The sequence below is a fragment of the Equus quagga genome, chromosome 9 (assembly GCF_021613505.1).
Source record: "Equus quagga isolate Etosha38 chromosome 9, UCLA_HA_Equagga_1.0, whole genome shotgun sequence".
NCBI lineage: Eukaryota > Metazoa > Chordata > Mammalia > Perissodactyla > Equidae > Equus > Equus quagga.
This window is the reverse complement of record NC_060275.1, coordinates 28128485-28142733: the sequence shown is the minus strand read 5'-3', so window position 1 is coordinate 28142733 and position 14249 is coordinate 28128485. Positions and strand designations below refer to the sequence as shown.

Below are 14249 nucleotides of genomic sequence, written 5' to 3'. Positions count from 1 at the left end.
GAGCTGAGTCACCACCTCCTTTGTCTCTTGTGAGAGTGACTTCTGCCTGTCAGCAGAGGAATGGAATTCAAGTGCCGCTCACATTTATCCACCTGTGTCTCTAGGTACGGGAAAGACTTTACTGGCCAAAGCTGTGGCCACAGAATGCAAAACAACCTTCTTCAACATTTCTGCATCTACCATTGTCAGCAAATGGAGAGGGGATTCAGAAAAGCTTGTTCGGGTAGGAATTCTTGATCTGGATTTTTAAGAATAAGTTCCAGCAGAATACAGTGGTAGAAAATGATGTTAGACCTTAATTGTTTTTAAGTGATTTATGTGTTAGAATTTATCCTGGATCTTGATTACCAAAGGCTGGGAGATGGATTGGCTGCTGTATGCAGATATTAATCATGTCCCATCAGCAAAACATGAGCTCCCTTCCTTTGGGAATTTGACTAACAGGTTTTTTAATTTTTTTTTTTTTTAGGAAGATTGGCCCTGAGCTGACATCTGTGCCAATCTTCCTCTGTTTTGTATGTGGGATGCTGCCACAGCATGGTTGACAAACAGCATGTAGGTCCACGCCAGGGATCCAAACCTGTGAACCCTGGGCTGCCGAAGCAGAGTGTGTGAATTTAACTACTATGCCATTGGGCTGGCCCCAACTAACAGTTGTTTTTTGATTCATGCAACTTAGGAATGGAAGCTGGGAAAAAATTGTCCTAAAATGACCTATTTTTTCCTTCATTCCAGAAGCATTTATTATTAAGCATATACAGTATATTCAGTTAATGTTTGTTGAGAGGCTACCACTGTATCCTAGTCCTTATAACTAGATACTGTAAGGAAGAATCTAGAAACGTAAAACTTCATTATTCTTTCAGATGCCCTGTGGCACTTTCCTCCACAGGGCCCATAGCCTATAGGGGTTTTTTTGTTCCCTGAAGAGATCATTTCCACCTTTACAAAATCTCCTTCACAGGCCACGGTGTATTTTATATTGTAAAATTTTCCTATATCATCCGGTCACCTTATGAGAACACCTACTGTGATTTATGCCTCAGTGTAAGCTGGGGAGTCCTTCTCAGAAACCCTGTCAAACTGTTACACTCTGTAGGATGACTGATAAGTGATCGATACTAAGTGAGTATAAACACTATATATTTTCTGAAAAGAAATTCCTCGAAAATATTATGCTTAAAATACATTCCCTCGGATGTCTCATTTTAAAAACATTATGGCTTATTTGGAAGGTATAATAGAATATTTTTAAAGGATTGATTTACCTAAAATAACCTAGGACTTATTACTTCGATATTGTTCTCAAGCTGTTTCAAATGTGTACATGTTTATAAATTCTTATCGCTCCTTCAGGATCGCAATTCGTGGAAATCTGTGTGACATCTTTTGTTTCTTTGTTCTTCATCTTGAGGCTGACTCAGTGCCAGGTCCAAAGATGGGGCTTGAATTTCACTGCTCCTAAATTTGTGAGTTCCATGTGATTCTAGTTTCAGCTAATTGAAATCCAACTAACTAGAATGCTTATCAGCCTGAAGACTTTTGTTTTAAACCTTCCATTGCTGTGTGCTAAGAACAATAAAGCTCTTACAGGATGCCCGCAGAGTCAGTGTAGCTTCATCTCCTGTCGTGACAAGTGGTGTTGAGAGCTATGAACACGAGACACCGCAAGGTGCTCAGAGAAAGGTTACGTCATGTTCCCTGGACGGGACTGACCCACACAGAAGAGCAAATTCAGCTATTTTCTGAATATTCTTAATAAACGTTGAAACTAAGTGGATTTCTTGTTTCATGTTGAATAGCCGGAGAAGTCCTTGAACAAAAACTCTCTATTCTGTGAGAGCAATTTACTGAACTGGAGTTTTCCTCTGCTTCAGTGTTATTTTGTTAGAATTCTAAGAATGAGGAAATTTCTCCCCTTCCTTTACAGTATATTTAAAAAGTAACTAGTCTTTTTGAAAAAAAAAAAATAGTACAAAGGGTATATAGACCCGTGAGCCCTCTCCCCAGAGGCAGCTACTACAGTTGCTGGTGTAGCTATCCAAAACATTTCTCTATATCTAGAGAACCCCTGGTGGGCTAGTGGTTAAAATTTGGTGCTTTCACTGCCTGCCAGGCTTAATTTCTGGGTCAGGGAACCACACCACCTCTCTGTTGGTTGTCACATTGTGGTGGTTGCTGTGATGCTGAAAGTTATACCACTGGTATTTCAAATACCAGCAAGGCCACCCATGGCGGACAGGTTTCAGAGGAGCTTCCTGACGAAGAGACGAGGAAGCAGGACCTGGCCACCCACTTCTGAAAAATTGCCCAAGAAAACCCATGAATAGCAGCGGAGCATTTTCTGATATAGCACAGGGGGGTGAGAGGATGGCACAAAGACGGGGCAGGGTTCCACTCTGCTGTACACGGGGTCGCTGGGAGTCAGAATCCACTACGTGGCCCTAACAACAAAAACATTAACAGCAACAACTGAATCTATGTCTCATTTTCTTTTTAAACACAAGTAGAAACATACAACACAAACCCTTCCGTACTTTGTGTTTTTTCTTCCACACTTAACAATATAACTTGGATATTCCACACTATTGTAGACAGAGTATATTTTTTATATGTTTGCATAGCCTTTCATTGCATGGGTGTGTCCCCAAACGTATTTAACCAGGCTTTTCTTAGTAGACATTTAGGTTGCTTCCAGTGTCTTGCTGTTATGAACAAAGCTACAGTGAACAGTCTTACTACATGCGTCTTGGCATATATCATAGTGTAGGACAATTTCTTTGAAGTAGACTTGCTGGGTCGGAGGGAATGAAAATCACTGATTGCCAAATTGCCTGCCCACAAGGTTGCACCAGCTTACACTTCTCTCAACGGTGTGTGTGTTTGCTCCCCACACCCTGGCCAACACTGCATAGTACCCAAATTTAAAATCCTCTGCCAATCTCATAGTGAAAGTAATATGTCAGTGCTCAAATATGCATTTCTTTAATTCTGATTGAACTTGTACATCTTTTTACAGGTTTAAAAAATATTTATATTTCTTTTTTTCTGTGAAATGCATTTTTATTTTGGATGTTTAAAGAAATAATTCCAGAGGATAACAACCTCCGCTAACCTTGAAGGATCTCATCTCATACCCTTTCAGAAATTACTTAATTTTCTCAGCTCTTGGAAAGATCCTTGCCTGGAAAATCTTGGTCAGGCTATCAAGCTCCTGACTGTGAAGCTTTCAGATAAAGAAAAGCCTTCAGGACCTTCCCCTAAATCAGAGAAGCTTTCCTACCATTTGTTTCTCTTTCTATTCCAATTAAAGAGTTATTTATAGGGAGCCCTTGGGTCCCCCCTCCCCTCCTAATGTTCTTGCCTCTTAGGAGTTGATGCTATTGAATAGTTGAGTGGTCTCTTTAGCAAATGTACACACCTGTTGGTGCTTACATCTTTCAACACCCCCCTGCCCAATTGTATGATTAACTTCCTCCAAGTACTTTTGAAAATTTTAGACTAATGCTTCCAGAGCACTCACCCAGGATTCTGTACATTCTCTGGCAGTGGGAAGAGCAGCGGCATGGTCAATATGGAGACATAGGCCCCAGATGTGGTTCTTCTTTCAACTGGATGTTTAGTCTTGTCCTGCCCCTTGGTCTCTCTGCACCTTAGGGAGCTCCTTAAAAAGCGTACAGTTCTAATATTCCATTTTTCATTGGGTAGATTGCTGCTGTTGTAATCATCCTTAATATCAGGTATATTTGGCCTTTTCTTTTTGTGACAAGGAAGACAAGGTACCTGCTTCTAATGAGGTGATCTCTATTGTGTCTAAAAGGCATTTGTGATGAGTGTCCCAGCATTGACACTGTTCTCTCAGTTCATTAGGCTGAGCCAATTGTCTTGGCCGAATGGAATAGGATTCTGTACAGGGAAATACTTGAGCATGAGCGTGGATGCACCACACACACGCGAGCAGTGGTGAAGGTGAGCACCTCGCCATTCAGCGATGGGGAGATCTGTGAGCGACAACCTGCCGCTGCTCGTGGAAACCACCATCTGGCCTTTCCTGAGCCCTTCCCCTCTTAGTTGTTCTGTGATGCCCTGCTAGCACTAAGTGACACGGAGAATAAATCCCCTATGCCTATTAAAGAACCTCTATCCTTTTCTAAATCTCTCCTGTTTTCTCCGACCAACCAGTGAAGAATTGTATATGGTGCTCAAGAGATCAGTTTCAGCGTTAAAAAAAAAAAGGCTTTTGTTTTTTATACTCTTTTCATCACGACCGCATCTCCCTTTAGAGCTCTTTATTTTGTTTTTATATGTCTGTTCTTTTGCTGCTTGCTTTCCTGTTCTTGTTCAGTCTATAATATTTTATTCTGGAATGGAACGTTTTATTCGATCGGGGATTGCCTTTAAGTACCTGAACCTATTAAATGGCAGTGTTGAGGTGGTGGGGGGACCCCATGGAGTAATTTGGGGAGCAGAGAGGGGCAAAATTCTTTAGTCTTGTACTCATGACTGGAACCTATCCTTTGCCTACAATTCCTCCTTCTGAGAATAACTCTCCCATTGTCTCTAAGGTTAAGGGAAAATCATCAAATGATTTTACATATGCCAAGGCTTTTGTGTCCGATGGAACATGTTATCGGCAGGGGTCTCTGGGATTAACTAACCCACTGAAAGCTTGGTAACTGAGTTTTGTCTTAAGCTTTCCCGCTTATGATTAGTAACCTTGAGCTAACCACTTACTCTCTGGTTCTAATTTTACCAAATGATAAATGGAAATAATTGGACCATCCAACCCCATGGGGTGGTGCTAGAGAGAAATAATTGTAACAATTACAAAGTTATTGTGAAATAACAGAGTGCAGCATAAATGCTTAATATTGCAGCCATCCTAAACTTTTGATCTCTGGGAGCATCTGAGAACTTTAATGTAAGTATATGAATTTGACCATGTGGTTGCTTTTCTCCCACCCAGGTGTTATTTGAACTTGCCCGCTATCACGCCCCCTCCACCATCTTCCTGGACGAGCTGGAGTCAGTGATGAGTCAGAGAGGCACGGCTCCCGGGTAACAGACAGGGGTTTTTTTTTTGGCATCACTTCTCCCCTCTTGTAAGTGTGTTTGATGGTCGGAAGCCCATCGACATTTACCAGCAGAATGAGCCTATTAATAAGCCCACAGATTTTCTGCAGACACATGGAAAGGTCTTTAAATTAGATCCTGTTAACTGAATAGCTGATTTAAGTAGTTTTTATAACCGGAGGAAATGTCATCCTCCCTTCCCCACAGAGTGGTTCTCAGGCCTGAAGATCACCCAGCCCTACGATCCCAGGCTGCCATAACGGTCCTGCCGGCTCAAAATAGCCACCTGTGACCACCTCCTCTGGAGCCAGGGGTGCTGCCTGTGGGGAACGGGACTGCAAAGGGCTAGGTCCCAAGAGGAAGTCGTTGACAAAGTGTGTGGGGTCAGGGAAGCCACCGGTTCTCTGTGACATCGGGTTGTGGCTCAGCCTGTCCGATTTTTAATATGTCACGTATGTTATCTCTAAAGATTAAGTGTCCAGTAATGTCCGAAGCAGGAAAGAACACATCTCAGACTGTAATAAACCTTGTGTGTGTGTGTGTGTGTGTGTGTGTGTGTGTTTTAAGAACGCCTTTCTGTCTTCATCAGGGATAGTTTTCTTTGAAACTTTTTACTAGACTTGGTACCCCTGGCTTGAAAGCACAGGTCCCCAGGAAATCTCAACACAGCTGCATTTGTTAATGGCCTCTAATGGTCTCTCATCAAGACAGAACTAATAGTAATAATTAAATGATTAGCTTGTTGGAAGTACAGCTAGGAATTAATTTCTGAAATTTTACTTATTGAAAACCATTTTCCCAGTAGGGAAAAACAACCATCAAGTTGTACCCAAGATGCATGGGATTCATGCCGTTGATTGAAATGGGATGATTTCCATGGCTTAACGGGTGCTGGCCAGCGCAGGCTGGGGCGCTCTGCCTCTCTCTGGGGCCTGACAGGACCAGACAACTGCACAGGCGTCCAGGTGGGAATCCACCAGACCACCCTAGCAGTCATTCCTTCTGCAAAGACCTGCCCTGCCTGGCCTCCCTTACCGCAGTGACCTGTGCATGCGTTCTGACATTTGCTTTGTCTGTCTCCATCCCCAGGGTTCCCCGTAGCTTTGGTTGGGCTAACTGGGAAACTCTTCATCTCCTATCCTTGAGTGTGCTCCAGGTTTTCCACTGACTGTCAGCTTCCTTCTCTGGAACTTTGAACCTAAAACTAGACTCTTCAAAGGGTCAGAGAGTAAGGCCAGGTGCTCGGGAGACTTCCTGGGTCACATTATGTTGACAGAATAATAATTACGAGGGAATGCCAAATAAATATATAACTCCACCGTGAGAGTGTCTTCTCTCTTATGAAAAGGTAGTTGGATAGTCAGGGGCAGAGTTCCTAAAAAGACACATACCTAATTTGGGCTGCACCACATACTCGCGGAGACGAGAAGTTGAATGTCATGTTGTTCCAGAAAGGCATCTTTTGTCCTTTTAACTCGATGTGTACAAGTGAAGAGGAAGCAGAGCCTGCGGAATGCGGTCAGTGTTTAGAGCCAGTTTGCACTGTTCAGGCCTGTAGTGAGCCCCTTCTTGGTGGGAGGGTCTCTGGCAGGGGAGAGGCGAGGGGGGCAGGCTGGAAGATGAATTTGCACAGAAAACTGTCTCCAGCCCGCTGTGCAAGGAAAGCATAGTTTCCACGCATTCTCTTGCCTCATATTAGAAGAGAGTGAAACAGATTCAGTGTGGTAGTTCATCCCTCTTCTCTGACAGTTTATATCTGTCAATTATATTAAGGAAAATACTGTGTGTACAAGTACTTTCATGCCTGCTATATGAATGAAAAGGATTACCCTCAATTATGCCATTTTTAAGAAGGGTAAATGATACTGCAGGCAGACACCGCCAGGCTGCGTTTCATCTGTGAGAGGCCCTGTCCAGCCTTCAGTTACTTTCTAGTTTGCTGCCACCCTTTGGTTTTCTTTCCAGTATGATCATTATATTCATTTCCTTCCTCTCTATTCCTTTCTATGTGAAAATAGTACGAAAGTGCTTGTTTCCTGCAACTCTAGTCTGAGTGGCTCCTAGACATGAGGTAGGGAAGGGGTGAGCTGTCAGAAGGGCCCCTGTGCTGCGGTCACTGAGTCACTGCTGTGAGTGCCACTCCTGTCATGGGAGCAAAGGCTCTGCCTGGGGACAGTCTTACCTCCTTGTCCCTCTCCAGGGGAGAGCACGAAGGAAGCCTTCGGATGAAGACAGAATTACTGGTGCAGATGGATGGGCTGGCTCGCTCAGAAGATCTCGTGTTTGTCTTAGCAGCTTCTAACCTGCCATGGTAAGGGATCCAGAGTGCACACTTTGAATACATTTTCATGAGCCACTGAGCACAGATGAAGACATTATATTGACCACTTCGGGGAAAGCCTTGTTGCTTGAGTCCAGCCCTGGAAGATAAATCTGAAGCCCTTCCTGGTCCAGTCCTCAGTCCTTGCTATCCATACCATGAAAGAATCTGCCTCAATAGAAGAAACGTAGGCCAGGGCTATCACTGACAATATTTAAAATGCACATTTTGAGTTTAAGGTCAAGTTGTTTAGTATGTTAAACAGGGCTTTGGCAGAGAACTGTAAAATGCTAAAATCTCCAGGACTCAAGGAACATTCCAGAAATAAGGTTTGGATTTTAACAGTATTAAAATTTAACTTTTTTTCAGTTAGGAGGAAAATCTTTAATGTTGCACAGTAAATAGGAAGCTAAATAATCTCTAATTGAAAATATAATCTACTCGCAGAGTCTTTTATTCAAACTGTATCCCAGAGTGGTTTAAGATCAATTCTAGAAGTGGCAATGGGAAATAAGAGGTGTTGACAAGGGAAAAACACTATTTACATGGAAAATATATTTAAAAAATATAATCCCTTTATAATTCCAGGAATATTTTCACAGCCATTATTTCTTTTGAGCTACAGGTAAGAGAGGAGACAGGTAAGGAAATGTTGCTCTTCCCCTTGGCAGAGGGGAACGAAGGTCAAGGGAGGTCAGTCGACCCCAAATCAACAGCTCTGCAACAGAGCTGGGAATTGTGATGCCTTCCCCCAACCCCGACCACATCCATTTCTGTTTCCACATTCAAAGATGAAATGAGAAACTCTTCTGTGGTACATGCTGATCGTCTGGGCTCCCAAAGGAGTCACTGAAAAGAGATCATGATGTTCACGCATAATCATGCGTGGTTCCACCTCTCCTCAACTTTAGGCTAAGGTGATCAGCATTTTACATTTTGAAGATACCGGTGTTTATACACAGTATTAAGTGGGGTCCAAACAGAGAACCATCATTTAAGTGTGATTGTAGAATCCTCTAGAGAAAGAGTCTCTGTTCCTTTATCTATTTGAAACAGGGTTGATCACAACCGCTTTACTTTGTCCCAGGGACACTGTGAGAGTCAGCTGGGGAGGGTGTGTGAAAACTGTACAGCTTCGTGCACGGCTCTGGGACGGTCCCTGCCCCCAGGAGACTACACAGTTTCTGGAGGAATAGAGAGCCCCTGCTCCCGGCGCATGCCCAGGACTCTGTAGAGGCAGTTACTGTGCGGTCGTAATTTCCCTAAGATGACCAATTTTTGGTAAGCCCTAGAAACGATGGTTCAGAGGAGCCAAAAAAATAAAGCTAGCAAACAATCCAAAATGAAAGAAGCTTAGAAGGGCTTTTCTGAAAGAGTTGCCTCTCAACACGTCAAATGGCAAAGACGTGTGCTTTTGAGCTTGGATTCGTTTATATACAGATTGCTTCGCTACAATGAACCTTGCAACCAATATGTTCTAAGCCATGCATCCTCGAGCGTTGCTGAGATTTAAAAAAATTTTTATTTTGAAAAATTCCAAGCAAACTCTGAAGAAGAGAAAAAAGCACAACGAATCCGCCATTTGTCAGCTTCAATAACTAACAATCTTGCCGAGTTGATTTCATCTATTCCTGCTCCCCATTTTTGCTGCAATATCTTAAATTACATCCCAGATTATCGTGTTATTTCTCACATAAATACGTCAGTATACGTCTTTTAAAAATAAGGACATTTTCGTACATTGCCACGATGCCATTAATACCCCCAAGAAAATTAAGATTAATTCCTTAATACCATTTAATACCCAGTTTATATTCAGATTTCCCATATTGTTCCAGAAATGTCTTTTTACAATTGGTTTACTGAACTGGTATCCAAATAAGGTTTGCATTTTGTAATTGGTTGTTCTCTTTGGTGTCTTTAATCTAGAACAGATTCCTTCCCTTTTTTTTCCCTACTTGACATGACATTGACTTGGTTGCCAGGGAAATTGTGCTGTAGAATGTCTAAACTTTCTGGATTTGGCTCATTGTATCCTCATGATTGTATTTAGCTTGTTCTTCTTACCCCTATAATTACTTTAGACTAAAAGTTAGACTGATTGGATTCAGGATCAATATAATTTTTTGGCAAACATACTTCATAGTTGATGCTGTGTACATCACATTGCATTGCATTCAGATGTATGTCATGTCCTGTTGTCCTGCTTGAGATGATGCCGGGGTTTCTCAGTGGGTTCAAGTCTGTCATCCTGGTTCCTCCACTCTATGGTTCCCATCAGTAGTTTGAGCATCCATTGATAAGTCACTTATTTCACTAGGAGTGTGACTGTATTATTCCTTCTGATTGACAGCTGGAATTATTCTGTATAATAGAACTTCTCTCATTCAAGAGGGTTATTTGGTTATCCTGAAATCTAGTTCATACTAGAAAGGTAGGATTCTTTCTTTTGGATTTTTAGAGTCATGAGTTGATGCCCTAGCAACCTCCAGTGGTAACCAACGAGTCAGTCTCTCTCTCACTATGATCTAATGACTCAGTATGACTTCATTAGTTTTTTTTTAAAAAGCTCTGTTGAGATATAACTTGCATACCACAAAATTCACCCATTCGAAGTGTACAATTCAATGGTTTTAACTATATTTATTTCATTGTACAACCATCAACACAATCAATTTTGGAACATTTTTCTTTGTCCCCCAAAGAAACTCTATACCCATTAGCAATCCCCCAGACCCCCAGCACTAGGCAATCACTAATCTATTTTCTGTTTCTATAGGTTTGCCTATTCTTATACCTACGAGTAGAATTATTATGGTAACTCTATGTTTAATCATTTAAGAAACTGCCAAACTGTTTTCCAAAGCAGCTGCATCATTTTACATTCCTTCCAGCAGTGGATGAAGTTTCCAATTTCTCCGCATCCTCATCAACACTTGTTATTATTTGTCTTTTTGACTACAGCCATCCTAGTGGATGAGAAGTGGCATCTGTAGTTTTGATTTGCGTTCCTATGGTGACTAATGATACTGAGTATCTTCTCATGTGCTTATTGGCCAACTGCCTATCTTCCTTGGAGAAATGTCTTTCAAATCCTTTGTCCATTTAAATACTTGTCTTTTTATTATTGTTGTGAGATTTGTTTTATATAGTCTGTCTTTTATATGTACAAGTCCTCTGTCAGATATTTGATCTGTAGATATTTTCTCCCATTCCACGGTCACTAGTCCTTCCTTCCTCCCTCCCTCCTTCCTTCTCTCTCTTCCCTCCCTCCCTTTCTCCCTTTCTGAACTTTTTGGTTCTTCTTTCTCTCTTTCTGCCCTTGCTAAAGTTCCCCTGTCAGTCCCACTTCCCAAGCCTGCAGACTCTCAGAAGACCTTGTAACTGGTTATTCTACAGCAGCGCTGTCTAAAAGAAGTATAATGTGAGCCATACGTGCACTTTTAAATATTTTAGTAGCCACATTAAAAAAAATAAAAAGAAACAGATAAAATTAATTTTAACGTATTTTATTTAACCCAATATCTCCAAAAATATTATCATTTTAACATGTAATTAATATAAAAATTATTGCAATTTTTTAATTTATTTTTTTATACTAAATCTTTGAAATCTGGGGGGCCGGTCCCGTGGCGGAGTGGTTAAGTTGGTGCTCTGCTTCCGCGGCCCACGGTTTCACCAGTTCGAATCCTGGGTGCAGACATGGCACCGCTCATCAAGCCACACTGAGGTGGCATCCCACATGCCACAACTAGAAGGACCCACAACTAAAAATACACCACAACTATGTGCTGGGGGGCTTTGGGAGGAAAAGGAAAAATAAAAAAAAAATCTTTGAAATTCAGTGTAATATTTTACACTTATGGCATATTTAATTTGGACTAGCCAATTTCAAGTGCTCAGTAGCTACATGTGGTTGGTGGCTACCATATTGGACAGTGCAGATCCAGACACTAATTTGTCTGCCCCCGTGCTGCTGTGGCAGAGATCGATAAGTACCTCCCCATATTCATTTCACCCTTCTAATTTAATAACAGAACCCCAATTGTGGAGTTCTATTTTTTAGTCTCCTCTGCTGTTAGGTGTGGCCAAGGCTAAGCTTCTTTGTTATTTTCCCAAGATGACCCAGGCTCTGTTTGCATATTCTGCTCCAGACCTGGAATCAACCATTGATTCACAGAGCCCTGCTTCCCTTTAATGGGAAATGATATTTGGAGATGACAGTCTCGCAGTTAGGGCTGCTCCTGGCTACTGGGTTATAATTGCTTCTTGGCCTTTTGATTGGGCAGAGCTGGGAAATGCATTAATTTTTTTTTTCTATTGGTAAGGAGATTGGCCCTAAGCTAACATCTTTTGCCAATCTTCCTCTTTTTTTTTTTTCTCCCCAAAGCCCCAGTATATAGTTGTATATCCTAGTTGTAGGTCATTCTAGTTCCTCTATGTGGGGTGCCACCACACCATGGCTTAATGAGTGGTGTCAGGTCCGTGCCCAGGATCGGAACCAGTGAACCCTGGGCCACCGAAGCGGAGAGCGTGAACTTAACCACTTAGCCATGGGGCCTGCCCCCAGAAATGCATAATTTTAAAAAGAGGCAAATAATGAGTTTATACTAGTATTTCCCATCAAATTTAAGAGAATAAGGTTTTCAGTTAAATTATTTGATTTTAAGAGATTTTATTTTTTCCTTTTTCTCCCCAAAGCCCCCTGGTATGTAGTTGTGTATTTTCACTTGTGGGTCCTTCTAGTTGTGGTATGTGGGGACGCCGCCTCAGCATGGCCTGGTGAGCGGCACCATGTCTACACCCAGGATCCGAAATGGCGAAACCCGGGGCCGCCGAAGCGGAGTGCACAAACTTAACCACTTGGTCATGGGCCAGGCCCGAATCATTTGATTTTATATTTGTATCTTTTCTCTAATTGTGAAATATTAGTTCTTAACAACATTTACATAATTAACATTCACTTTATCCTAATATGTAAATATAGTTTATGTTTGTGTAGATAACAGAGTTTCTCAGTAATAACACCAATACTACCGTGACAGTAACATTTTGATGAGGAAAACGGCACAGATCTGGCCCAAGATGGAAGAGCTGATTCAGGGTTTCTCAACCTTAGCACTGTTGTCATTTGGGGCCAGATGACTTTTTGCTGTGAAGGGCTGTGCTGTGCATTGTATGCTGCTGAGCAGCATCTCTGGCCTCTCCACACTAGGTGCCAACAGCACCTCCCCACCTCCCCAAGATGTGACAACTGAAGTATGTCTCCAGATATTGCCAGATGTTTCCCGGGGGGCAAAATCACCCCCAGTTGAGACTCACTGGACTAATGGATGGAACTGACAGACATTATATAGAGACAGGCTGTCATGTGCTCCACAGCTAAACTCAAGGTTTTATTTTAAAACTCCATAAAATAACTGAACTTGCTTTGCTTACTCAAAAGGTCCATATGATATAATTGTTCGTGTCTTGATTTTTTTTCTTAACAAAATATTTTGGAGATCTTTCCAAATAAGTACAGAAAGTTCTTTCTTACTCCCTTTATAGCTGCTTATGTTCCATTTTGTGCATATGATAATCTATCCCAATCACCTAATGATGGGCATTTGGGTTATTCCTACTCTTTTGCTATTAAAAATAATGCTGCAGTGAGTAACAGTGTCCATATATCACTTTGTGTATTTGCCAGTGTATCTTTGGGGTAGGTTCCTGGAAGTAGAATTATCGTGTCAAAGGATTTTTTTTTTTGAGGAAGATTAGCCCTGAGCTAACTGTTGCCAATCCTCCTCTTTTTGCTGAGGAAGACTGGCCCTGAGCTAACATCCGTGCCCATCTTCCTCTACTTTATATGTGGGACGCCTACCACAGCATGGCTTTTCCAAGCGGTGCCATGTCCACACCCGGATCCAAACCAGCAAACCCCGGGCCACTGAAGCGGAATGTGAGAACTCAACCGCTGTGCCACTGGGCCGGCCCCATGTGTCAAAGGGTTAGTGTGCATGAAATTATAATGGAGATTGCCAAATTTCCCTCCATAGAGGTTGTATATTTTGTATTCCCACTAGAGTCCTACTTTCATTAGTTAACATTATAGTAAGAACATTTCCATCGTCATTAAATATTCGTTGAAAATTGGATTTTGTAATGGCTGCCTAAAATTCCCACATGTGAATGCACCATACCTTAGTTAGTCATTCCTTTCCTGTTGAACATATATGATGCTCCCAACTTTTCTCTATTATCAATAACACTGAAATGGACTTCCTCGAATAAAAATCTTTGACTACAATCTGGATATTCCCCTTGGACAGATTTTTCGAAGTAGGAATACCATAGCAAAGGCTTTTTAAGTCCCTGGCCACATCTCGCCCAAGTCCTCCTGTGAGGAAATAGTGTATTTTTATCAAGAATGTTGGGACTTCAGAAGAATATTGGCCTTCAGGGTCTTTATCTGATTGAAGCAGTTTGTCCTTCTGGAGGAAATAAGTAAATCATATCAAACTGTGTAAAAACCCAGTTCTAAAATCCCAAAAGAAATTTTTTTTTTTTTTTTTTGAGGAAGATTAGCCCTGAGCTAACATCTGCTGCCAACCCTCCTCTTCTTGCTGAGGAAGCCTGGCCCTGAGCTAACATCTGTGCCCGTCTTCCTCTACTTTATATGTGGGACGCCTGCCACAGCATGGCTTGCCAAGTGGTGCCATGTCCGCACCCAGGATCCAAGCCGGCCACCAAAGCGGAATGTGTGCACTTAACTGCTGTGCCACTGGGCCGGCCCCAACCAAAAGAAATTCTTTGATTGGGTAGTGGTAGTTCTCATTTGTAGCATCTTTCAGGGCACTAGGCTATTGTTTAC

The 14249-nt window shown here is 41.9% G+C and overlaps 1 protein-coding gene across 2 annotated transcripts in view; it reads left to right on the top strand.

Annotated features, from left to right (window-relative positions):
* The window catches only part of KATNAL2 (katanin catalytic subunit A1 like 2), a 78894-nt gene that overhangs the window by 53666 nt on the left and 10979 nt on the right, over positions 1 to 14249 (top strand). For both annotated transcript variants that reach the window (XM_046672056.1, XM_046672057.1), the window contains exons 11-13: positions 105 to 223; positions 4967 to 5058; positions 7274 to 7384. In XM_046672056.1, the coding sequence (XP_046528012.1) occupies positions 105 to 223; positions 4967 to 5058; positions 7274 to 7384 (322 nt within the window). The remainder of the gene's footprint in view (positions 1 to 104; positions 224 to 4966; positions 5059 to 7273; positions 7385 to 14249) is intronic.